Source organism: Aphelocoma coerulescens, chromosome 1A (assembly GCF_041296385.1).
Source record: "Aphelocoma coerulescens isolate FSJ_1873_10779 chromosome 1A, UR_Acoe_1.0, whole genome shotgun sequence".
In the NCBI taxonomy this organism is placed as follows: domain Eukaryota; kingdom Metazoa; phylum Chordata; class Aves; order Passeriformes; family Corvidae; genus Aphelocoma; species Aphelocoma coerulescens.
In genome coordinates, this window is record NC_091014.1 from 64,427,572 (window position 1) to 64,454,533 (window position 26,962).

General features: G+C 40.3%; 2 protein-coding genes across 5 annotated transcripts in view; one reads left to right on the forward strand and one right to left on the reverse strand.

The window, feature by feature from the left end:
• The window catches only part of ETFRF1 (electron transfer flavoprotein regulatory factor 1), a 7,524-nt gene extending 4,102 nt beyond the window's left edge, over nucleotides 1–3,422 (forward strand). Inside the window, exon 4 of the mRNA XM_069003267.1 lies at nucleotides 3,309–3,422. The gene's annotated coding sequence lies outside the window, so the exon portion shown is untranslated. The remainder of the gene's footprint in view (nucleotides 1–3,308) is intronic.
• On the reverse strand, nucleotides 81–25,017 carry KRAS (KRAS proto-oncogene, GTPase). Of its 4 annotated transcripts, XM_069003264.1 has the most exons (7): nucleotides 24,560–25,017; nucleotides 23,687–23,704; nucleotides 23,466–23,588; nucleotides 17,830–18,008; nucleotides 15,970–16,129; nucleotides 9,806–9,929; nucleotides 3,547–3,629 (listed from the first exon to the last, which is right to left on the reverse strand). In XM_069003264.1, exons 3-6 carry the CDS (start codon nucleotides 23,574–23,576, stop codon nucleotides 9,810–9,812), a joined length of 570 nt encoding a protein of 189 aa, XP_068859365.1. In that variant the 5' UTR covers nucleotides 23,577–23,588; nucleotides 23,687–23,704; nucleotides 24,560–25,017; the 3' UTR covers nucleotides 3,547–3,629; nucleotides 9,806–9,809. The 4 variants fall into 4 exon arrangements, with proteins under 4 accessions (XP_068859366.1, XP_068859365.1, XP_068859364.1 ...); XM_069003263.1 differs by lacking the exon at nucleotides 23,687–23,704 and having other exon boundaries at nucleotides 24,560–25,016; XM_069003262.1 differs by having other exon boundaries at nucleotides 23,466–23,704; nucleotides 24,560–25,013.
• Nucleotides 25,018–26,962: the final 1,945 nt, after the last annotated feature.

Below are 26,962 nucleotides of genomic sequence, written 5' to 3' on the forward strand. Positions count from 1 at the left end.
CAACTGCCAAGCACAGAGAACTCGTGGGATGCTCTGTTACCTGAAATTCTTGCGGAGGAGAAGGAAACTGGGACAGACGCTCACAATAACTATTTTTTATTACATTACAATAAATAGGAGCAGTACAGTTTGACAAAAAAATGACAAATTCCAGATCACCTCACAGCACATACTCCTAAAAACATTAAAAATTTTAAAACAAACAGTGGTCTTTTTTTTTTTTTCTTTCCGTTTTTTAACTTAATGTCTGGCATGACCAACATTCCTAGGTCACACAACCAAATTATGGAAAAACTGGATCACACTGCATATGTTCCACATCAAATAAAGCACAATGTACAAAATGTGCATGTTTCAGTTTACACTATACAAAAATAGTTAAAATACATTCCAGGTAAACATATTACATTAAGAAGTCATTCTAGTAAGAAGTTGGCACTCAAGAGGAAAAAGCAGAAGTATTTTCAACATGAAAACACAAGACAGTGGAATAAAGAAATGTTAGGAAAGATTTACCATCTATGTAGCTTTATGTAAACTTGAGACACAATGATTTGTTTTACAGTTTGATGGTCTTCAAAGGTAATAATTGTATTGCTTCATAGTCTAGACAAGAGCAGAAGATTGTGTGTGTCAGTATTTACCCATTATCCTGTTACTGTAACAAAGCCCACACAGCAAAAAATTAGCAAAAACTTTTCAGGGCAATGAAGCTGGTCAGAATAATTCCTTCTGGAGCAAACCAACGATCCAGGTTTTTAGCAGAGTTACATAAAGCTACTGCAAGAAGGTGTTACTCCCTGACACATGGCAGTCTGACGTGGTGACGTGGGCAGTGACTCTGAGGCTCGCTCAGGAGCTGCTCTCAGGACACACAGCACCCAGGGATGTTCTGTGGAAGCATCTCAAACAGGGCAGGGCAGTGATGATGGAGCAACTTGTGCAAGCTGCAATCCAACATGCTTCACCAAATCTCAACAAACAGGAAGACAAAACTGCACAACAGTGGCAAGGATGGGGTTGGGTTGGGTTTTTTTTTTTCAAGTAAATAAGGGCTAATCTAAATGGATTTTGTACTAAATTAATTAGACTGGCAGCTACAGCTCACTTTCGCTGAAAAGACCCAACACTGGTTCATATATAGCTTTATAGTAGAGCTATATAAATCCACTTTGATGAATGAGACATTTCAGCTACAAATTCTCCTGAACAGCTTTTAGTTAAATTAACATCAGCATTTTAGACCAGCCCTAATTTGACATGCAGTGTGACTCAGTTACCAAAATTAAAGTAACCTTAAAACTACTTCCATTTGCTCAAGGCTTACGTTCTTCATGTATAATCAAGAGTGTATAAAATGTGCAAATAACTGTCTCCAACACCTTTTAACCTTGGAAGCTCTGAAATATTTTGTGACATTAAGAATCTGTTCTTACTCCTTACTGGTCCTGACAGTATAAATTCAGTTCTCCTGTTACTGTTTTCAGAGTATTTCATAACTACATTTCATGTTGAAGCTGAGAGAAGTAGAGGGGACTGGATTTTGGTGAAGGATGGGAATGGGGGTGCACAGGCAGGGAAAGGCCTGATTTCTCCCAGACACAATGAAATTAAAGAACATGGAGCAATTCAGACACTCCGTGTTCCCTGCCAGCTTTGCAGCTCTCTACCTACAACAGTCACTGATATTTTTTTTTGTAGAAGCAAAGTAATCCTTTTTACAGAAATGGTCCAAGTTACACAGTGCAATTTTTACATACCTGTGTAAAATTTCCATGGAATACCTCAGGTTAGAGCAATGCTGCTATTCCCTGTTCCAAGTTTTCCAGTGTCCTGAACTATCCTACTTCAATGTCTTGTGTTCTATTTTTTGGGGACACCAGAGTCACACCTTCCAGTGTGACTGGAGCTCTGCAGCTGAGTCAGCTCCTGTGAAGAAGTGCACCTTCAGGGACCAAAGTTCTCCTGAAACAAACAACTCCACATTTACAGGGAAACACCAGGAACTTTTGGAAACACTGGAACTACTGGCTCATACTTTAGTGGAAAGCTAGGCTATTGCAGTACCAAAAAGGAAAAGCTCCTGCAAAAATCCTGCATTAATTCCAATCGGAAAAAAAAAAGGGGGGAAGGGGGGGAAGGGGGAAGGGAAGAACAAAAATCACAAGAGAACTTAATCACAGAGAAAGACAACATTAAACTCTTGGTGTAGCTTCATGACAGTCTAGACACTGGAATGCCACTCACCAACCATTGAATCAGTACTTCACAGACATCACACAAACAACACTGACTCTGGAAACCATGTTCTATGCTGACAGATTGTGCAAATTCCACACCATTTCCATGGCATAGTGGATTTCCAAATTATTTGCATGAAGCAGCTAAATTCAACTTGTTCATTCACTCATTTGATGTTGCTAGAATTTAAAATTTCTCCCCTATTTTGAAAAATGGGCATCTGGAAATATTTTATGCCACTCTTTGGGGTAAAAAAAGAAAAAGAATGGTTTTACTCCACTATGTATTTTAGGATTGATTCTGATTTAATTCTTACGGTAAATTCTGGGTCCATGTATGAATTAACCTAAGAATTTGAATCAACTTCTCTGTTAAGGCATTCTAGTATTTCCTAGGGACACTCAGGGTGAAATCCTGACCCTGCACAAATCTACTCAAAGCTTTGACACAGGGGGATTTCACCTTGCTCTTCAGACACAAAAAGTCAGTGAAGCTCTTAAAGCAATGCATTAACAATAGCAAATCAACCTAATTAGAACTTTTACTTTTTCCATTGCCAGGTGTGCATTGTTGTACTTTTAAATTTTTTTCTTTTTTTTTTTAATTTTTTATAGAAAAAATAGAGTATTTAAGGAGCGACCATGACAAATTGCAGTGAATTTTTTTTTTGAAAGTTTTCTCTTTACATTCATTAAAGTTGATCTGAAATGCTACAAGACTAGATGCCTAGAAGCAAAATCTACAGGAAGACTATAAAGGCTTCTGGTCTCTCTCTATTGCAATCAGTCTAAAATTAAGGAAAGGCTGAAATGAAAGTTTCTTTTGCTAACTAGTCCTTTTTCCCAACCAAATTTATAAACCCAAAAATTTAGAGGGGATGTTAAAATGTGTAGAGAATCATTTGTTTGCTTTGCACACAGAACAGAAGTTCACAATCAGTAAGAAAAATAGGAAGTTAGCAACTGTGCATGCACCAAAGAGTCCTAAGACAGTTCTCAGGTTTTTTGTGGGGGGATTTTTTTGTTTGTTTTGGTTTTTTGTTCCTTTTTTTTTTTTTTTTTTCACAGGCATTGCTAGTTCAAGAACCAACAGTCGAAGAATACTGGCACTTTAAGAGGAATGAAGTTTCCACTGTCATTTAAAACAAGCATTCAGGTAAAGCTAACAGGATCATGAAGCAGAAAGTAAAGTAATGCTAAAACAAATGCTAATAATTTAGTGTAATGTACAAAATTACTTCAGTACTTCTTAAGAATAAGGATAAATTGTATTTACATAATTATACACTTTGTCTTTGTCTTCTTTTTCTTCTTTTTACCGTCTTTGCTCATCTTCTCTTTGTGTTTTCTGATTTCTCGAACTAATGTGTAGAAGGCATCATCAACACCCTGAAAAGATACAGAAAGATACAAATTAGGATCAGGTTCAGACTCAGAGGCTTGCTGAGGTACTGCCTGTGTCCTTCCCTGGCCATGTGAGGGGGGCTCCATCAGCACATTTTGCTGCCTACCTGCCATCCTTTGAACAATGAATCCTGGCTGCAGGATTAATCCTGTTCCTCTCTGGAATTCTGAGCAGCACTGACACAACCACCTGAGGGAACTGCTCTGGTGCCAGCAGGAGCTGACACCTGCTGCCCTATTCCTCAGTTGTTCCTAAACTGGGCTTAGGGCATCCTGCAGGTTACACACAGGTGCCCCACAGGTGAAATGCCATTGCTGATGTGGGAAGGAAGGTAAGAAAGTGTGTGCTGCCCTCTTCTCTGTCTCCAAGAGCACACCTTGCCCCACCTCAAGCTAGTAAAGTATCACATAGAGAGTGTGTATTTATGCAATAATACCTCACAATTAGGTTGTACATATATATTATCATAGAATGGCCTGGGTTGGAAGGGACCTTAGAGGTCCTCCAGTTCCAATCCCAACACTTTCCACTGTTCCAGGTTGCTCAGAGCCCCATCCAACCTGGCCTTGGACACTGCCAGGGATGGGGCAGCCACAGCTTCTCTGGGCAATCTGTGCCAGGGCCTCACCATCCTCACAGAGAAGTTGTGAGGCATTAACTATCTTTATTTATGCTTTAATAATCTATATGCAGCTCTGGAATGTGAATTCTAATACTTGTACCAATAATTCAATACCAAAGACATAATATGGCTAATCCACATATTCAGATCATTTCTCAGGCACACTGGTGTATTAATCACACCACAGTTTTATAGTCTTTACACATGCAAATCAATCAAATCAATCCCATGTCCCAATGATAAGTTATTTGATAAATCATTCTAGTCAACTTTGAAAGGTAAGGACACTTGGAACACATTCTCTCTGGTGCTATATAGTCACTTAAAATCTCCATGGCTCCAAGACTTAAGCTACAGACCCAAAAGCTGAAGTTTGTTCACACTGAGTAGCGTTTCATTATTTTCAGGGGTAATTACAGCTGACCAAAATTAACTCTGATCAAAAGAGACCAGCATATCCACAAGCCTGATATGGACCACTACGAAGTACAATGTTGTACAATGTACTTTGTTACAACTTACTTATGTGAAACAATTTATGGCCTTGCTCTCAGGTTGCTTCAAATCTCACTAAAGTGCCCATGTTGTCAGTCTACCTTTACATTTAATAATTTGAGTACAGGCACTTATAAAATCATTAAGATGAAAATTTTCTCGATTCTTTGCTGCCTTACTCCTTATATCTTTTAGACAGATGAGAAATGTTACTGTATCAAAGCAGCCAAATGCATCACTAGAAATTCAGCCACACAAGTTTTCCTTCAAGTTGCCAAAAAAAAATTAAACTCTGCATTTCCTCCTCTGTGCCTATTTCAGTAAAGAACTGAAAATGAACTCTGAAAAAAACAAAAAGCCAAAAATAATCGAATTCATTACTGTTTCAGCCAAACTCCAAGTGGTGATGAAACTTAATATGCAAAGTCCAAACAACAGGGAGGTGTGAAATAGTGTCACTTAAAAAGCAGCACTCAATATAAGTTAAATGTACTTAAAACCTTCAAGTTCATAAAACATTTACACACAACTGATGTTCAAAGCCCTTGGCAGTGTATCTCCCAATATAAATAGCACATTTTTGCATATTCCAAGACCTTGCAAACAACTTGTTCTACATTTGGAGGCATTATTGACCAATATAAAATTGATGCAGCATGCCTAGTGGGAGAATAGCCTTATTTCTGCAAAAGGTCATGTCACTCATTAGTTTTTGGAAAATTAAAAATACCTGATATTACTTCAGAGAGAACTAGTGTATTTTGCTAACAGCTTCAGCATTAATGCACAAAGCGAATATTTAGCAATGTTCAAGTAGGGAAATGGTATAGAAGTAGCAACATTTTGTGATTCCACTGCAGGTTTCAGTATTAAGAAGGAGGAGGACAGCACTAAGAATCTATCAGAACAGACAAAACAACAGTTTCAGTCCTAAAACACAAGAACCATATAAGAACAACCCCTGCCCAATGTTCTTCTACAATACTGTTCACACTGCCTTATAGAACCACCTTTCAGAACTGGCTTTCAGTTGGTGCCTTCAAATGAGACACACTTAAAAGCTGCAATTTAAGTCTTCAAACGAGCAACCCTCCCTCATTAAACTTGTTTTAAAATAAATGCAGAGAAAATAACTTGAACAAAGTAATACCCAGATACTATAATGAAACTTTAAACACATGACGTCCCAATCAAGGCTGACATTTTTAGTCTACCTAGTAAGAGGATGAGCTTTTAAATACATAGAATCATAGAATGGTTTGGGTAGGAAGGGATCTTAAAGATCATCTCGTTCCAATCCCCTGCTGTGGGCAGGGACACTTTTTGCTAGAGCAGGTTACAGAACTGACTTGGCTTTCATCCTTGCATTAACACCTCTGTAGACCAAGCCTCACTAATTATTGATTATGTTTGGTCCTGCCACAATTTGTCTTCAATTCAGGTCATTAACAGAACATGACATACAAAACTATGCTTAGACCATTTGTGAGTCACAAGTGGAGAACACAAGGTAAAGGGGAGGTCTTTCACTTTTCAGCCTGCACATTAAATTTTAAATGTGCGTAGTGGATACTCTGTCTCCAGAAGGTCCCTGAAGGCATCAATACTGTGAGATCAAAGGCTGCCAACCTTTCCAGTCAGCTTTCAGTAGGAAGGGACTGCAGGCAGCTGACCTTCCTCCCTCTGACAATGCACTCATTGTGCGCAAGCCTTTGGGGGAAGTTACAATGTACTGAACGAGAGCTTTAAATCCAGGCTCAGATTAGAAACTCACAATTCCCTGTGCAGGCTCAGAACTAAATCCCAGAGCCTCACTAAAGGTGCACTGGCAGGCCTTGCTCCTGGGCCTTGTTCTTCCAAAGGGTGGAGGGAACAGAAACAGCAGAACTGATCCCACAGAAACAGCCTGCTCCTGGCTACAAGTTTGCTTTTGGAGCCCCACGTGGTTCCACGGCTTTACAGAAGTCTGGAGGTGTCCCTGCATGACCACAAGCATGCATGAGACTGGGCAACAAACCTGGCTGGCAATAACAAACACCAAATTCATAAGGAATTTGGAATTCCTTAAAATCCCAGCCCCAGAAATAACCATTAAACAGGTTCTAAATTGTAGGAGTTCTTTTTAGTATTTTTTTAATGTATAATGCATATATACATACACACATGTATCAGTCAGGAGGAACAGAAGTTATCTTTACACCTCTGTAGTACTATGGAGAGAAACTGTCAAACTGCACTTTGAATCAAGAATTTAGGCATTTTTAAGTTCAAATATAGAACTTTTCTAATTCAAACTTTTCCCTATTAACCCAGCTCAACCTGAATTACATTACCTAGATGTCTGCTTGTGGTGTGTTTTTTATTTAAAAAATCTGATGCTTTCACAAAAAGTTCTTTTGAGGATTTCACATGGAGTTTTGGAAATTTCTCCCTGCTAGCTGAAAATTACAAATGGAGCAAAAGATGTTCTGTTCCTTCTGCTTTACTGTGTAACAGCCAAAGGAATTAAACTCTTGGAAAGCATCAGCAGTTCATGGCAGTCTGGGTAGTCGAAGTTTTCAGTTTCCTTGTGCAAGATTAATATAACTTAAGAAGGCATCCCACTGGCAACAAGAAGATAATATTCCAAGAGGGAGAAGAATACTCTGAACCATCCAACTTGATTATTCACAGAATACTATCATTACAATCTGTTACAATGAATATTTTTGAAGTCTAAAATCCCAGCTGTAAGGCTCACACCATCAGGTGCTGCTCTCCTTAGCCACCTACTACACATCAGACTGAAATAATACATTTTTTTACTGGCTGGAAAGTAATACAAGCCAGGCTGGTTTAAATGTCAGATGTCTCATTCCACTCAAATCACTACTGAACTACAGCTGTGCCATAGTAATTTTGGAATATGCTTCCTCCAGCTTAACTCCCTAAATACAAAGTTGCTGAAATGCCTATCAATACCATGTAGAATTCACTTGGGGATAAAGACAAATGATTCCTTCCCTAAGTGGACTCCTGAACTTCCAGAGCCATTGATCCAAGACTATGTTGTAAATAGGCTGCAGGGAAAAAAAGAAAACAACAAACATCCAAAACTCAATAATATCCACTGCTGACAACAGATTTCCCTCACGGGAAGAAAAAAAAAACAAGGTGCAAAACTCCCAAAAAATACTTCTCTTGGACATCACCAGAAAGAAAGCAGGAAGCTGGTAGAAAGCAAGCATGTGTTCACTGAGACATAAAAAAGAACCTTACAATCTGCAAAAAAAAATCCTTCCACTGAAAACCACAATTCCCACCATCCTATTCTCATTCTCCCAACAGGAAGGGAAAGCAGACAGAACTTAGGATCTTTCAAGTCCCAGTATAAAAAGAATAAATTCTACTTTGTGGTATGGTTACATCAGTAATACATCAAGTAACTGCAAAGTTGGTTTCCAGAAGGCTACAGGGCTTAAGCAATTTAATTCCTATTGCTCTCATCAAAAGTCATCTTGCCCAGCTTCTCTTTGTTGTTTTCGATAGCAAGGGGAATGATAAAAGAAGGTGTTTTGATGGCATCAATTTTAGTGATACTTGGATGCAAGACTGGGGAGCTTCGTGACTGAAGTTTCCAGTTTCCTGCAGGAAACTTGTGATGCAAAGAGCATCACAAAGTGACTGAATCATATAATTAAGGTTGGAAAAGACTTCCAAGAGCATCAAGTCCAACCTCTGACTGATCACCACCGTGTCAACTAAGTCACGGCATTAAGTGCCACATCCAGTCATTTCCTGAACATCTCCAGGGATGGGAACTCCACCTGTTTCTTTAGAAAAAAACCCAAAAAACTAAATAATCACCTCTGAGCAGTCATTCATCACTTATCTGCTGAGACTAATAAGCCTGAGCAGATGTAGTAAAAACTGATATGAATCAAAATTTCTCCCCCAGAAAGAAAAACAAAACTCCCTCACTGAAAGGAATATTCCCAAAATGTGACAATCTCTGGAGGATATCACCCAAATTCTACTATTTCTCTGCCACATACTCTGAAGTACAAACACACACCTTGAAAAATGAACAGTTTTTCTTTTACACAATGGATATTTCAGGTCATCCTCCAGTTGGACAAGTATGTAATGAGTAACAACCCACTGTCTGCACTGGTGCAGTAAGAGGTGAAGAATTAATGGGATAGGAGTAACTGCAAGGAGCTGCTCCAATGGTTTGTTCAAAAAGCCCTGGAAGTAATTCAGACAAGCACTTCTTCCATATCAGTTTCTTCTGTCCTCACCTCCTCCCTTTTTTCTTACAGTGAAATATATAGATAAAAAAAATAATTTTATGAGAATTTGAGTATTGGGCTTTTTAGGTGCTTTCTTGTTGGTTTTGGTTCAGTCCCCTCTCTCCTCCAGTGTTCCTTCACTGTTGCTTAACCCCCACCTCTTGTAAAGGCTCTCAAAAAAAGGTGAGAAACCTTACTTTGTCCAAATCTGGATCACTCATGGCATTACTGTTGACAAAATAATCCCAATGGCTTTCTAGAAATGGTAAGGGTAAAGTTTTTAAGCTGGGGAAGAACAAAATAAAAACAGCATGGCATAAGGAAGGACCTGAGAATTAAAAAATCCTGTATACCAGCCAAATACTGTTTTGCTGGATTAAGAACCTCCTATTTTTGCATCTGAGGAGGACTATAAATGTCATAATCTTCTCCCCTCAGTTCATCAGCCTGAAGATTCAACCAATATTCACTTCAACAGCATCTGCAATACATTCCTAATAAAACTCCTTCCTCCTAACTTCTTCCCACTCAGAACGGTGCCTCCATTTCCCAACTGGAGAATTCAATATGCAGTAAAGACTTCTTGTTGATCCATTTATCAAAACCCCATGAAACAAAGCAAATCCATATTCAGGACACTGAAATGTGATTAGTTTTATATCTGCAATTATGTCATTGATTAGCCACAAAAAGTCTGATTGGCAAGACACCCTCAATCAGTTTTATTTGGCAAGTGATTTGCAACACTTACCCTGTTACATTACAAACTTACCCTGTTACATTACAAGGCATTTTTTAATTTTCACACACCCTGGAGTCTTTTCTTCTTTGCTGATTTTTTTCACTCTGTACTGTCGGATCTCTCGCACCAATGTATAAAAAGCATCCTCCACTCTCTGCATTGTAAAACACAACTCCTTAAAAATCACCTTGTTAATGATTGAGACAAACTGGGACACCCATGGAAGGGGAAAAAACCACAACAAAACCACTGAAATTATGAGCTTTACTTGAGGGAAGGATATGGAGCTTCATTTATGTATTTAAAATGCTGAGCTTGCTCATCTGCTGCTTGATAAATATTTCTTAATTCAAGCTTAATTCAACATTTATTGATTACCAATTATTATGAATATCTACGCTTCAAGCCCTGCTTTTCTTCTTCGCGTGGTAACGCTGGGCCAAAAAAAGAGTAAGACTTCTTTTCTTCCATTGCTGAAAATGATACTGCTTGTGTTACTGAATCTATTCCCACATTTCTGTGGGCATGGATGTATTCAGGAGGCACAAAACCTTATTAGATTGTGAACTGGGGGGTGCTTATAAACACACATAGTTAAACCACCCACTTGCAGTTTTGAGTCAAAGTGAGAACATGTTACTGTCTGGGCAAAGAAAAGCAAGCTCCTTTATGTTCTGTTCTTTAGATAAGAAGGGGAACTTTGCAAAAATCTGTGGATCAAGCTAACAAAGTATTTAAAAAGTCCCTCCAGGTGATCTCGTAAGTGGTTATAAAGAAATAAAATTTTCGAAAGTACTAAATTTGGGGCAGTGTTGTTTTTAAAGCTACTTACTTTAAAAAGCAAGCACTGTGCTATTAAATTTAGTCAAAGTGATAGGTGAGCCATGTCAGCAAATGTTTATTATTATCATCTTTAAGAGCTTGGTTACATCAACAAGACACACCTGACCTGTTCCTCTGGGCCACACTCAGCAACCTCGAGGGTCCTACAACAATAATTAAATGCAAACTGTATGTGAAGTTCTGCTGCTCCAATTTTAATCTGCTGCAGAAACGCTCCTCAGGTGTTCCAGGGATGACACAGAGCTACATGTTTTACTTCTCTGCTCTCACACCTTACTTTTCTGCAGATCTGCATTTAGGCCACTTGGATATGACACCACAAGCATTAAAAAAAATAAATGTATGGAGACTGAAGACATCTTTAACGAAATACAATATAAAGAGATACAGCACCAGCTCTAAGTTACAGTATTTCAAAATTAGTGTATCTCTGCATAAATTTAAGAATTTAAATCAATCTGTGAGGATGTTCTTACTAGAACACGATGAAAAATGTTCTACTGCAGTTTTTTAAGGGGAGAGCAAATCTCTCCTCTGCCTTACTATCAATCTCAGTACTTGTCTCCTCAATCAGATCAACAGGGTTGTGAATTTAATACCAACTCATCATTTGAAAATAAAACCAGAACTGACTGATGATTGTGGTAAGCAGCACAACCACTTAAGCACCAAAACGTATTACTACCAGTGGACAGTCTGGGCTTTTATTTGGCAGATTTTCCATAAATTTTCTCTCCAATTCATCTTCATATTATGCACTGAATAACAAAAACCAGCCACCATTTACTGCCACAGTTACTGAGCCATTTTGAATTACCTGTGCCACAGCTTATCATATTAAACACTCATTTTTAACACACTGCTGCTTATCTGAGGGTTCTTCTGAACTACAGCCTCTTCAATTTGAAGATTAAATTAATTAGATTTATTTCTTGGATGGTATTTCCCTGTATATACATAATGTGCCCTCTTAGGATGTAGGAAAGTATGGCCAAGTCTTACATTCCAGGTCTGACAGGTTGCAAAATGTAAAGAAAGCTACTAAAAACAGGTAAAATCCAAGTAAAGCTCATACTTCCATGCTTTTCTGGAGGGAATGGAAGTTTCTTTCTTAAGTGGAAACAGCAAACATTGATCAGCTGCTATGTGCCAAAGTACAGGCTGTACAAGAATCAACATTTCTGCACATCTACTGTTTTGCAGTAGAAAGATGTAATTTGATTATGGAGCTTTCACGTGAAAAATTAGGTAACAATTCTTGAGTCAACATTTATTGCCAACTTTCCCATCACCAGTAGGAGCTGTAATTTGCTTTAGCAATGCAGAGAGATGGAGAGAAACAGAATGAGAAAAGAAATTGCTGTTACTGCCGCCACCAAGAATAGTCTTATGAACCCTGCTGAAAGAGATTATTCTGAAAGAAAATCTGTACAGACACATATTTGCTTATATCATTAGCACAAAGTGACATTTTGAAGAGCCAGATGCCAATCCTATAAACTTAAAGTCTTTTTAATACCAATTTAAGACTCTCTAGTATTTTTTCCTTCAATAAGCAATGACCATATATGTAACATGGGATTAACCAGTTCTTTTAGCTGTCAGAGCTGGAAGCAAAAATACCCTTTGGCAGTTATTAAAAACTTCAAAATCTAAACAGCCCAAGGAACTCAGGACATTGAGGCAATGGTTTTGAGGTGCCTTTGCCTCCTGAATGACAGCCAAACACTCCATTTAAAATATGACTATGTGCAAAGAAAGGCTGTTTCAAACACAAAGTATCCCAAACAGGAATCTTCACAAGTTCCACTTCTGGAGCATTAAAGGAACCTAATGAAAGTTAGCCTTGACAACTCAAAATTGTTCTGTGTCCATCCTTAAACACTTTATCACAGCCAATCTCCTAAAAGCAACCAAAACTTTCTTTCCTTGGAGTTTTGTCCTTGGGGGAGGACCAGCTGTTCCAGAAAACTTCTGCCTTACAACAGACAAGTGACATGAAAAAACTCAACCCCCAGTGTAAAGTCTGACCAACTCATTGAAAACAAGGCTTTAAGATGAAACCTGTATACAAGAACTGGATTAAAAATGGCTTGGAGTGATACAGTATCATTAAACAGATATGACAAACCCCTAAAAAAGCAAACTAAGTTATCAGTTAGCCATGAATTTTAACTGAGATCTAGCAATGAATTTCTGTAAATACTGCCCCAGTTACTTCACCAGACCAGGCACAGGTTCTCAACTTACTTTCATCACAAGGTTGGGGCCTAACCCACTGCACATCAGACAGCTGAAATAACCAAAATGCTTTTTTAACAGCATCCTGGTGATTTAGGTCAACTTCTTCATTCCACACTTTAAAAGTGTGTTTAAGCATATATTCTCAATAATGAGACCTCAAACTTTGGGAAATCCTTTACTATGCTTGCAATAATGTCCATTTATCTGCTTTTCCTGTGAATCCAATACCAGAAGGAAAGCTGCAATGTTCCAAGGGAAACAAAGCCACACAGTCAAACCACACTGGGGTGGTTTGGCCTTACCCTGTGTAACTTCCAGGCAAAGGGAAGCCCAGTAAAGAATGGGGGATGCAGCCTTGGTGGGGATAAATCAAGTTTGTCCCTCATCTCTCATTGATATTATTGATAATATTGGGAGCTACATGCTCATAGACAGGGAAGAACTTGAATATAAAGCTTATGTCAAACAGAGAAAAGCAAAAGCAGCAATCAAAATAAACCCAAGCCATTCATTCCCTTCTCCACAGGGATTGTGAAAGGATGAGTAACTGCATGGCCTTACAAAACCACCAGCACTGCCACTTGTTTACATTCAGAAACAGGATTATCACTGTTTTTTATAAATTACATGATACTAATTTCAGTCAGTGGTCTAATTAAAAATAGTAGTAATCTGTAGCCTTACACCAAAGTTGTAGGGTCCACTAAGGCAAGGTTTCACTCAAGAATTCAATGATTTGTATGAAAATTCACAGAGGGATTTGGCTTAAAACACAATCTTCTTGCAGTGAATTAAAGTTTGCATCTTTATTCTCAGTCAAAACCCAAACACACTACCCTTTAGAACAACTTATTTCAATACTCTTCTCTCTTCTGTCCTTGCCTTTGAATTTTTGGAAATCTTAAAAACTTAGTTGAACTGAGACATCATCCTGCATGAGCATGTAATGCCATCCTCTTAAAAAAGTGTCTTGGCAATTAAAAAAGTCTACTCTGACAACTACTTCCCATTTCCACCTTCCCTGTTTCCTTCTACAGAAACATTTCTGATTCCCTCTGAGCTCCAGCAGAACTGGGCACAGGAAAGGGCAGAGGCAAGAAAATGGTGCTTTTCAGCAGGGCATTAGTGATGATGTTTCCACGTGGTGGAAGGTGAGGACAGGAATGGAAAAGAAGGTTCTTACTTCTAAATATTCATGGCAGACTTCCCACAGACTCCAGAAGACCACTAGCTGCATCTGCTCATACTTGGAAGTTCTCCATGAGGACAGAGAGGACCAGAGTTTTATTTCTATACTGACTTTTAGACAAAGAGTGAATAAAACTATAGCCCATGGGCCATATGCAGCTCACAAAATGGTTTGAATCCCCCAACTTAAAATTACTTTTAAAGAAAGTGTCTGTGTATATATATATTTATATATATGACAGTGTGGCTGAAAAATCATTCTGTGCACATACACGCTCATGTATGTACAATCATATACACTAATATTTAGTTCCTCTTGCTATAGTTAAATTCCAGTTCTTTCTCCAATGCCCTTTTTGCTTCTCAAAAATACTTTATTTACACGGCATCGTAGGAAGGAATTTCATAGCACAACATGCTCTGAACAGCACTGGGAAAGAATCAGCAGCCATCCCTAGTGGTGCCAACCTTTAGAATCCAGGTTTAGAAACAGGTTTTAAAAAGCCTATTGGGCATCTTTATTTTAAAATATCCCTTTTAACTGAAATAGCTATGCAAAAGGAGTATTTCCCCAACAAAGCCTGATGCTCTGTAAGACAGACTGAACAGAGTAAAATCTAGATGTTAGTACAACACTTCTATTATTTCAAACCTTAAATGTAATTTCAGAGTTATTTTTTCACCCTCCCATCTCCATGACAGCCACTAATACAGCACCTTCCAAACAAAGCTGCTGTCACTATTCAGTCCACTTATATGCCCCCTTCTTCAGGGCACTCGTGTGGCCTAGTTTATTCTCAGTCACTCAAGTTTGGTAATTCTGCTTTGGTTTTTTTAATCCTACCTAACAGAGACTTTCTTTGTTGACAGAATTTAGCATTGCTTTGTGAAGTTTTACTAATTAGCCCAGGTTTCAACTTGTCAAAAATCTGGGTGGGTGGAGCAAATTTGCACTAACAAAATATTCATTTCTCAGATCCAAAAATGCCTTACAAAGCTATGAGGAAATTCTGCCAAGTGATGTAGCTGGATCTCTTTCAAAATTCTGAGCAGTTACTCAAACTGCAGCATTCTGCCCTTATTTACCCCCTGAACTCCTGATTGACAACCTGCACATAACACTTCTGATTATGCACAGTAGAAGCCACTCAGGCCTGATCTAATTTGTAATGACAGTAAAATCTTTGCTCTTTAAAGAGAAACCACCAACCAGCATTTTTTAAGATTGCTTTCTTCCAGAAGTACTGAACCAGTTCCACCTCTATCTGCAGAGCTGCTCTTCTCCTGAAAGCTCGGATGTGCCACTCTGTCACCCGAGTCCTCACACACCCCCAGAGAAGCACTGAAAGACCAGTGGGCTACAATAAACCAACAGTGAGCTCTAAAGTCTTAGGGAAAGTATCATTTTCCACAAACAACTAATCGAGGAATTTCAGAAAGAGCCTTATGGCCAATTGCTTAGGTGTATCAAGCATGCCCCCCTAATTAGAGAATCAATGCCTCAAGGAAAAATTGCTTTGTTATTAATGAAAACACCTGAACCAGAAGAAACTAATTAGCTGCTTGTCTGTTTAATCCTCTTGCTGAGGGGAAAAAAAAGCATTCCACCTCTAAGCAGAAGTGCTTTTATTCTACTAAAACCTCTCACAAGGTTGAGAATGTTGCAACCACCTGACAGAGGAGAGCAACAGTGGCCAGGTCTCACTGAGTCTGCCCAGTTGAAGCCAATCAATCACTCATCAATAAACAATTACCAATTATCAGCAAGTTGACAGAAAGAAGAGACACCCCAAAGATTTCCAATCTGCAGAAAGGCATCCATTGATATGACCAAGCAAATGTCAATGCCTGGAATAATTAACATTATGGTAATTCAGGTGAGAGCTCTGCCTTTGCATCTGGGAGGTTTTGAGCTTTACCTGTCTTGTCTTTGCTGATGTTTCAATGAAAGGAATTCCATAACTTCTTGCTAAATCCTGAGCTTGTTTTGTGTCTACTGTTCTGGAAGGCAAATCACATTTGTTTCCTACTAGCACCATTGGGACATCTTCTGAGTCTTTAACTCTCTTTATTTGTTCCCTAAAAACAAAGAAAAAGAAAAGATTGCATTTAACAAGTATTAATAGTCTATATGGTAGACTTTAAAACAGTTAAAACATTCAATTAACAGAGTCCAACATCATTCCTTATGTTAATTTACTGCACATGCACTATTGGAAGCCACTAAAAAATAAACTGACCAATCCTGTCACCATCAAATTTAGCATCTTACTAAACAAAAACAAACCAACCAACCAACAGCCTGGTATTTTGCAAACTACTACAGGTGTTAATGACATTACACTGGGGTTTTTAAAATTTTTTTTTTTTACTTTTTAGCAGCTAATACCAGAATAAGCTTAACAAGCTCTGGTATGAATCTTACTACTTACCTCTCATATTCAACACTCATAATATTCAATTAATTTGCCAAAACACTGCCAAAAGCTCTTTGTCTGCTGTCTTGATTTTGGTTTGGTTTTGGGGGGAGGTTGTGATTTCATTTTGTTCTTTAATTAAAGACAGCACTAAAAATTCTGCATTTAGACAGGGGGTTTGAAACTTTGAAGACAACTGGTCTGGCTCTCTACAGAGAGAAATTTGGTAAGAAAATCCTTCCAAGCACTAGTTAGAAAGCTTCTTGGAAGATGTTAGATGTACTTGTGAAGAATCTTGAATAAAAGTCATTAACTTCACTACTTTTGCCTTCCCAAATCATCTAGCAGTGTGTTCCTTAATATAGACACTGTTTCCAGCTCTTCGTGATTGTTCAGCTTCAAGCCTGGAAGGCCACCCACAGGTCTGCCAATGCACAGAAGGAATTCCAGCACTCAACTCCCAACACTCTTTGAAATAAACTGTGAAGGTCTTCTTATGCAAACGTGCAACTCTCTTTAAAAAAAATTCCTCAGAAAAACCTCTATGCTCCTCCTTCCCCTTACACCAACATCCTTTTTGCCTTTTTCCCTTCTTCCTCTAAAACCACAAGAAACCCATCTGTGATATTATTAATTATTAGAAATACCTAACTGTGGATAGATTAACTTGTGTTTGGGACTAACCTTAGGCTGATGCTGAGGAACTCAGTGATCTTTGGTGGGAATTGCATTGGCTTCTAATAGAATACCCAGGGAGAATTCAGGATAACAGTAAGGTACCAAGTTATAAATGATCTGCTATAGTAATCACCAGAAACTGCTTCTATTTCTAGATTAGTGTACTTGACAAAGAAAGCATGAGTTGGAATTCTTAAATAATTATTTTTAAAAAGATATTATGAAGAAAATAGTAAGAGATTGCTTTTTAGCATCATTTAGGAGCTCTGGTGCTGTGTGTCTGTCCTTCTCAGGGCTCACACAGGTTACTCTTCTCACAACATTCCCCAGGCACTTCCCCCTCCAGTCCCTAACAAAACCAGCAATTGACATTACTGTCTGTATAATCTCAACAGTTTCAGTTTTTCCATCTTATCAAACAATTTTATCAATGGAATGGACAGAATTTATCTTTGGGTAAGTCTTGACTTGGAATACTAAGTCACATTAGTTTACACCTCATTTATGAGTGAGACATTTTCAGATTACCCAAAATTCCAGGTAAGAGATGCACAAATAAGTTGCAATATTGTTAATTTTCAGATTTTCTCTATTTCATGAGAGATCACTAAATTATCCCAAGGAAGAACAAGCCCCCTGCACACCTAACACAAGAGCTGGTTGATTATCTCTTCATATACACACCTATAATGGTGAATATCTTCAAAAGACTTTGTATTGTTTATGGCAAACACACACAGGAAGCCTTCCCCTGTTCTCATATATTGGTCCCTCATTGCACTGTATTCTTCTTGACCTGCTGTATCAAGAATATCCAAGAGACAGGTTTCTCCATCAATTACTACTTGCTTCCTGTAGGAATCCTAGGAAAAAATACACCTTGGTTAACCACAAACAGGTAAGGTTTTGAACATCAGTAAATATGGAGATAATCAAATTATTTACTAGCAATAAGAATGACTAAAAAGGTTTGACTGTGCTTAACCTTACTCAATCTACTAACTTTTTTAAAATTTACAATATATCCCTCATTCTATGCCACAAGAATGCACAAAATAATAAGCCAGAAAGAACACACAAGTAAGACAACTCCAAAAATATATGCCACTGAGAAGGAAGAGAAGAATAAAAAGCCTTCAGTACTTGGGACAGGAAATCTGTGTTGTATGCCTGAGCAGGTGTTTATAATGCTATCTGTTATGTTATCAAAGTTGAGCTGATACATTTGAAATTCAAGCTCTTTAGCCAGGACAGACCAACAGAGCCATATTAAAACCCTGATGGGTTGGTTCACGGAGATGTCAGAACAAATTATTTCAGTGCTATCAAATCAAAGCTTTCAGGTCACTGACTCAAGTGGCTAAAATCTGTACAGAGTCCCACCAGCCAGATTGTATTACATCTCTGTTTTGGTGCTAGGCCTCTATGAGTACACAGCTTTAGCAGTAAGAAGGTGAGCATTACATGCCCAATAACTTCTATGAACACCTCTGTGTTTGAAATAAAGCCATGGCAATGAGCTTGGGGAAGGTGTCATCAACCAGCACCACGAATTATTCCCAGTTAGCAGCTCTTGTAACAAATAACAGATATGAACACAAGCTCCTGCTATCAGCTTTCATCTTCCTTAGCTAGAGATGAACCCAGCATTGCTGCTGTTCTATCTGACACTATACAGGAGTGAACCTAAGCTACTGGGAAAGGAATTAAAGAATTAAAATTGCAATTTTAGCCAGCTGCAAGGTGAATTCAGAACAACCTTCCTTCCCTTGCATCCATTTTAGGGCACAGTATATCTACTATTAGGCACTTCCTATCAATTTGTAATTTTACAAAAGGCTCTCTTCTTTCCTGCTGCTCATGCTAAGAAACAAGCAGGAGGTAATTGTATAGAATCAGTATCTTAAACTAAACCAACTCTGGAATCTCACATTTACTCTTAAATCCAGGCTCACAATATCAGATAAAACAATATTGACTGTTTATCTTAAAGATAAAAGTCTGCATCCAACATGATTTTGGAACTATTTATTTCACAGAAGTGGAAATTCAGTGTTCAGGTAAGAAGTGGGTAAGTTACTTTAGAAACTATAAGGCATGTTTAAATATTAATACAGCTGAGAAATACACAAGCTCCAATGTGGTTTAAAATAAAGTTAATATTCTATCTTGCTGCTTAAAGTGGAAAAAAAATTACAAAAAAACCCCAAAACCTAAGGATGTATCTTCATTCCAATACTTCTATTCAAGAGCAGATCCTCCATGTCCAAGATACCTTTATCACAGTACTTAGCAGAAGTTCTATCATTATACCAGACATATTTACAAACATTTCATTTTCTCTTCTTGCAATTTGACTGCTGGTTCAAAAATATGAAAAGCAGTTCTTGAAAAGCCTGTACTATTCCTTTCCATCCTAAGGACTTCAAAGGGAAAGAAATTCCCCTCAACCGAGCTCTAAAAAGCTTTAAGTAATTTTCATCAAAGAAGATCATTTTTAAGAGAAAAGAACTGCCTACCATGTTAGCAGCAGCAGCAAAGATGCACCAGCAAAAAGCACAGCACAGATACAAGAATTACTATTCTGAGATGCTAAGTTGCTTTGCCACTTCTGGGGAGAAAAACTTTGTGACTACCTAGTGAGGGGATTTGAGGCAGAAGGAAAAGAAAGATGTGGGAGAGAAAACTGAAGCTAATGATTTCCAGACAAGTGAAATAATAAACATTTTGATTTTTGGCCTTTTCTCTTCTCCCCCTTGCAAAACATCAAACCTGAAATCACATTTGTCACTAATAAGTAAAAACAAAATGCAAACTAGAAATAATGCAAACTAGAAGATTAATTCCTAATTCCTACCCAGCTTCAAATGTGAAATTCCAGTTTTTCCCCAGTATACAGACTCAGCTTATCTATGTAATTTTTTAAAATTTCACTGATTGCTTAATCTGCTTTTATTGGCCTTTCGCAAGCCATAGAAAACAGCAAGAATTATGTTAACAGAGGAATAATTCCATTTGCTCACAAGCACTGATAAGAAAATGTGATATGAAATCTCAGCTCTACACTACATATGGAATTTAGTTTAAAAAAAAAAAAACAACCCAGCGCTTAATAAATCCCATCTAGGCAAGTAATTATTACTCCACAAAACTCTATTATACCAGAGATTTAATGTTAAAACATCACAGCTCCTGAAACTAAGCTATTACTAAATACTGGTGCTTGTTTCACAAGGGCACCAGTCATTTAAGAACACAGACTTAAATATCAGTATTCCTAAATCAGCTGAGGGATTTGGCTAATCCAGTTTCAAAACCTCTGACAAGCAGCTGGGAAAGCTGCTCCTTCTCTGGGACGTTTAAAAGACGACACATATTTAGGGCTGAAATGTCCTGAAAGTGTAAAAGAGCTAAAAAGGACAGAAATCCAAGTGATCACAAATAAGATTTACCGAGCCTCGGCCGGTAGAGGGCACTGCCCCAACTGCTCAAGCCAGATTTACAATGGTTACTGCACATTTAATTTAAAATAAAACACTTAAAATTACTTGGCTATAAATCCTTGCTCGGACATCTACTTCAAATAAAGTACTGGACTGTGAAACACACATAAAGCATAGAGATCTGAACAACTGCAGCCACCCAAACATTCATTTTCAGTCCTCTCCCTGCCCTGCCATCTGCTATGCTTGGATTTAAGTAATAAAACACTCAAGCAGGCCCTGAAACTTGACATTTTCCAACCAGGTTATTTGTTGAATCACCAGGTTTATTCCACCAAAAAACCAGGAGCAAAATTAACACCATAAAGGCACCTGTGATTAGGTAATTAGTGTGTTTTTTCCATATCACGTCTTCACAACATGAGAATTTTACAAGTGTGGAGTTTCATTCTGTTAATCACAGGAAATATTTAGAATTATTCGGTAACTGTGTAGTTATGAAATATACTATGGACAAGAAACACTAAACTATCTTCTTCTCTGTCTACCCCAAAATATTTAGCTTGATTATCTTCAGGGAAAAGGAGTATTTTGGTGTATGGCAATGAAAGAAACAGTAGTAAGAGACAAACAACAGTAGTGACATTACTGAATTATCCTAATTGTTTACCAGTCAAGGCAATTTTAGCCTTATCTCCTCATACTGTCTAAAACCCACTCCACAGCTATTGTTCTCTGATCAGCATCACAATTGCACCTACCCAGGAAGCACCCTCACACAACCCTTCTCAACCAAGTGGGATTCTGTCCAAGCATGAACTGGAACATTTAATCCTTTTTTTTTTTTTTTTTTGCCACTCCAAATCACGGCCTGCCCTTGTTTGAACTGAATTATTGCTTACCCACATGTGAGCACACACAAGGCCAGTGACCAGGAGGATGAAGATACAGTTTCCATCCTCAAGGTCTCAGAATTTACAAGATAAGGGGACCTAGTAGACAAGAACTTCTAAGAGTAGCAGAAATTATTGCTGCTGCATGTGACAAGCTGTGAACCTTAGCAAAACATATTAAGTTGCTTCATAACCAATTAATTTGGTGTCATTCTTTTAGAAGAACACATGGATTCTGGACCACTGAATTTGTGGCTACCCCATCCCTGGAAGTGTCCAAGGCCAGGTTGGACAGGGCTTGGAGCACTCTGGTCTAGTGGAAGATCTCCCTGCTCATGGAACATGATGATCTTTAAGGTCCCCTCCAACCCAAACCAGTCTATGATTCCATGAATAAAAGACACAGTTCTGGGATTTTTAGGTTCATTCTATAAGGAACTGAATTTCCATTTTATTGTTTTACATAAAAAATGTATTTGTTGTCCTTCAAATCACTCAGCTGGCTGAACAGCAAAATCCCTCGAGTGCTCCAGGAATACTGGCATTTAAGTTTCTGTGTTCCTAAACTGTTTACACAGTGACAACTTATAAGATGGACCTGCACAGCACTTTCTACAGCACCTAAACACACCTCTGACCTAAGAGAAGCCCGGGTAATTATGAACAAACATGAAAGACCAACAGCCTCCAAAGGTCCTTTTGCAGGAAAAATTAAAATCCCAAGTGGCTTGCTCCTCTTAGGAAGTTTTGTGTGATTTTAAAGAGTGTTGGGGGTTGCTGTTGTAAGACTTCCTATCTTAGTAACTGAAAGAGCTGCTCTGCTGGTGGAAGTCAAACACAGTTTTCTGCACAGGTTTAGTCTGCAAGACCTTCTGCAAGCAAGATGTTATTTGGCCATGCAAGAGACAGACAAGATGACACACGGGCACATGAAACAACCTCAACACATCTCTGTTTGGGCTCAGGCCCTCACTAAATTTCTGTCACCTCAGGGCACTGGCTCCTTTTGCTTGTGTCTCCCTGAAAATCACTACCTACACACTTCCCAAGTCTCCATTTTAAGCCCAGATTTAAACCCTTGTGATTCCTTCAAGTGAGCCTGGAAGTGCCTCGCTGGATAAACATATAAATGAAGTCATGAGATGCAGAGCTTCAGCGCTGGGAACATAAAAACCTGGGGTAAGTTATGGTGTCATTTCTCCTTTTATAGAGTCTGAGGTTATTAAATGCAACGATCCACAGGAGATTTCAGACAACACCAGTATTTTTCTTATATTTAAAAGGCAGAGCTTGCCTGCTCATTATAAACCTTTAAAACAGCACAACTTTTAAAGCTTAGATACAATTTCAAACTTTAAGGTACTGAACCATGTATTTCAAAGAATCCATCCCAGAAGCTATCTCCTAACATTTTCTCTAGATAGGGAAGCATGCACTGGTGTGTTTAAACAGAGAAAAAATAAAACAAAACAGGCCCCAATTTTTGCTTCATTCACTGTAACATTCTAGGTCACATTTCTCACTGTGTAAAACAGATCCCAGCGATACGAGCTAAGAAAGACTGGCATTTCACAACCACTAATTTCCTTCTACTCAAAAGAAAAATGTCACATTTTTCAATAAAATGTCACAAACCTCAAATTTAAGAGGTTGCACAAAGCTATGAAGAGTTTCACCATGCATTTTCAAGTGAGTTTGCAAATACTTTGTCAAGGAGATCCTAAACACATGCATCCAGACTGCCCAAGGATTGATGGCAATTAACACCACGCTTTTAATTGCTCAAAACTAGTAATTTTTTACTGCAGCTGTTGTTCCACAGCCAGATCAAGAAGCACACCAATTTTGCCTCCAATGCAGGCCATTATCTCTGAGCTCTTTTTACTATAAAGCCTTGTCCTTGTGGTAAGTGTCCAAAAGCAAACAAGCACCATTATTAACTGATAATCTCCCCTCACAAAAAGTATGAGATGAAAGTGTTTACCTCTATTGTGGGGTCATATTCATCCACAAAGTGGTTCTGGATTAGCTGTATTGTCAAGGCGCTCTTGCCTACACCACCAGCTCCAACCACCACAAGTTTATACTCTGTCATTTTTTAGCAGACCTGATGACAAAGAAACCAACATTAAGCAGAGCTGGGCTCCCACTAACGAGGATGCTGCCGGTGCCTTCTCATTCAGCGTCAGGATCCTCTACTATTACCGGGAAGCAGCTCCCTCCCTGCAAGACAAGACAAAAAGGGATGAGGGAATGCTGCTCCTCAAATATTACACACACAGGGAATGTAGAGCGGGCACTCGGCCGACAGGCAGCGGTCACACAGAGATTAAAAAAACACGAATGAGTAAAAAAAAAAAAAAACCACACTAAATAAATTTAAAAGGCACTGAATTCCGGGAAAGGCCAAAAGAGTATTTCGTGCAGGGAATTAATCCGTGCAGGGATTTAGCTCCCCGCTGCTTCCTCCCGGCGCCTCCCGGAGCCCGCCCGGGTTTCCCGGGGCGTCCCAGCGCCCCTCGGGATGAAGCTCACAGCCGGGAACGCGCCTCCCGTGGCCGGACAGGAGACAGGGCGAGCACGGCTTCCCCCGGTGGCTTCCCCTACACAGTTTAGGGTGGGTTTTATGCATTTTTAATTGCCGGGCGAGCCGTGCCTGCGGGACCCCCGCGGCTCCGGGGCATCGCCCGCCCCGCCCCGGCTCCCTCTGCCCCCGCCAGCGCCGCGCCCGCGCCACCCCAACTTTCCGGGTTTAAGGATCTGGGAGAAGGCGTGAGGGAAAAAAAAATAAATCCGTGAGGGCTCAGGGAGGGGTAGGGGATGTCTCGGGCGAGAGCCGGGTCCCGCAGGGCGTTGGCCACCTGTCCCCTCCCGCCGGGAAGGACCGGGAATGCGGCTCCGGGGGATGCCGGCGGGCGCAGCGCGGGTACGGGATAGGAGAGGGAAAGGGGGACAGGAGGGGGAACGGCGACGGGGGAGGAAGGGGGCGCCGGCTGCGCTTCCCACCTCGAAGGGAAAGCGGGGAACGAAGGAAGGAAGAGGGTCGCCCCGGCTCGGGAGGGTGGGGATAGGCGGTACCTGGCTGGCGGTGCCGCGGGAGCTCCCGGCACCCGCCGTGCCCGCGCCGCGTCGCGTCCCTTCCTTTCCTCTCTCCTTTCCCTTCCCGCTCCGCGTCCCTTCCCTTCCCGTCCCGGTGCGAAATGGCGGGGGACGGGCAGGGCTGGGCGGGCGCTGCCCAGGGAGCCGAGCACCGATGCACGGATGGACGGCCGCGATCGATGCGCTCGGCGCTCCACTGCCCCTTGCGGCAGCGCCGGCACCTCCCTGCCGCTGCCAAGCGGGGTACCGCGGGTTCGAGACCGCATCCGGCCACTCCCGTGTCCAGTCCTGGCATCCTCTGGATAAGGGCGACATGGAGCTCCTGGAGCGGGTCCAGCGGAGGCTGCGGAGATGATTTAGGGACTGGAAAGGCTGAGGGAGCTGGGGCTGTTCAGCCTGGAGAGGAGCCCCAGCTGAGAGGGGCCCTCAGCCCTGTGTGTCCCTGTGTGCAGGGAGGGCTCCGAGCAGGGCCCAGGCTCTGCTCCGGGGGGCCCAGCAATGGCACCAGAGGAACGGGCAGGGACTGATCCCAGGGAGTTCCACCTGGACAGGAGGCAGAACTTCTTCCACAGATTGCCCGGACAGGGTGTGAAGTCTCCCTCGCTGGGGATATTCCAGAGCCATCTGGACACAGCCCTGTGCCCTGTGCTCTGGGATGGCCCTGCTGGAGCAGGGAGGTGGCACCAGCTGCCCCACTGAGGTCCCGTCCAGCCTGACCCATCCTGGGATTCCACGGGGCCAGAGGATGCGGGTTTGGGACCGGGGAGAGGCTCGGAGGAGACATTTGGGAAGAGTCCGTCCTGGAAGTGCACGCTCGAGGGTGGTGAAGGGAAATGTGTACAATTCCAGCATTTCCTCACCGTTTCCCCCTTCCCTCACTGCCCGTGGGGACCCTGAAGGGGAAGAGGCACAAGAGCCTCCGTAAGGGACAGGCTCATCCTGAGGGAACGTGTGGGCTGCCCAGCCAGGCATACACATAAAGAGCGATTTTATCCATCATGGAAATGTCAGCCGAGGCTTTGTGGAACTGCTGCAACACTTATAAACCAAATAAAGTTGGTCAGCTTTCAAAATAAAATGCAAGGTTTGATCATTAGCTCTGAATAAAAGTTAATAAACACAGTGTTTTGGGTTTTTAAACAAGTTAACAGATGCATAGTGAGCCATGATTTCTTATTAAAAGGCTAAACCCATAATTCCCTGTAACTGAAATACAGACTCATGGCCTGAATTGGAAGGGACCTTAAAGATTATCCAGTTCCAACCCCCTGCCATGAGCAGGGGCACCTTCCACTATCCCAAGCTGCTCTGAGCCCCGTCCAACCTGGCCTTGAACACTTCCAGGTATGACCCCCATTTCACCTCTCCCACAAATTTAGGTGTCAGTAACCTAGTAATTTTTGTGTTAAAGGTTATTAGGTTATTTCCCAACAGCCTCAATTAAGAAAAAAAACCTCACAAAAATCCATGTGACAGAACAACATGAGATCATCTCACAAATCAGGGTTATTAATTAGCTGCCTCACATGAGCAGATGTAAAACCCAAAAGTCAGACTTGCTTTCAAAGAACAAGTAGCCTGGTGGTAAAACCACAAGCTTGGGATGTGGGAAACCCTGAACCCACACAGCCACAGCTGGGATCGGAAGAGTATCCGGAGAGCAGCTGTTGTTGGCAGAACCTTCTCCATGAAAACTTCAGGTCATGATGACAGCTTGGGCTGTCCTATCTCCATATGATCTCAAGGAAATGTGCAAACAATCCTTTTGCATGTCATGTGGAAGGAAAATGATTTGTTAGGATTCTGGAAAAAGCAGAATGCAAAGCTGCTTTTTTTGTGCCCAGATTTTGTTTATATATATATATTATGAAATTGCTTTTTGCTGTCTTTGCATGTAATTTAGAAATATCTTCTCGTGCTCATGTGTAGAGTGGTTTGAAAACAAGATCAAATAAATGAGCTGATCAAGAACGTTAAGTGCCAGCCCATTCACTGCATTGATATGAAAGCTGGTGATAGCACAAGTGATGCAAAACCTCTTAGATTCTGTGCAAGTTTTTTTCTATGAGTTACCAACTTCATTTTAGTGATTGTTGCTTCACTGTGATTTGCACAGAGAATTCTGAACACGTGCAACACGATGCACACCCTCAAATCCCAGAACACTTCAGCGTGCTGCAGCTAAATACTTCTGTTAAGTTAAAGCATATTTTCAATTCAAAGGTTTCTTCACGACGGCATTAAAATAGTCCAGTCCCTGTCTTCTGGATCCTCCACGGATATGGAATATTGAGGGCAACACCAGTCACAGCTCCTTACTCCCAACAAGATGCCTCCCTTATGATATCAAGCACCAGGCCAAGTATAATCCCACATTTACAG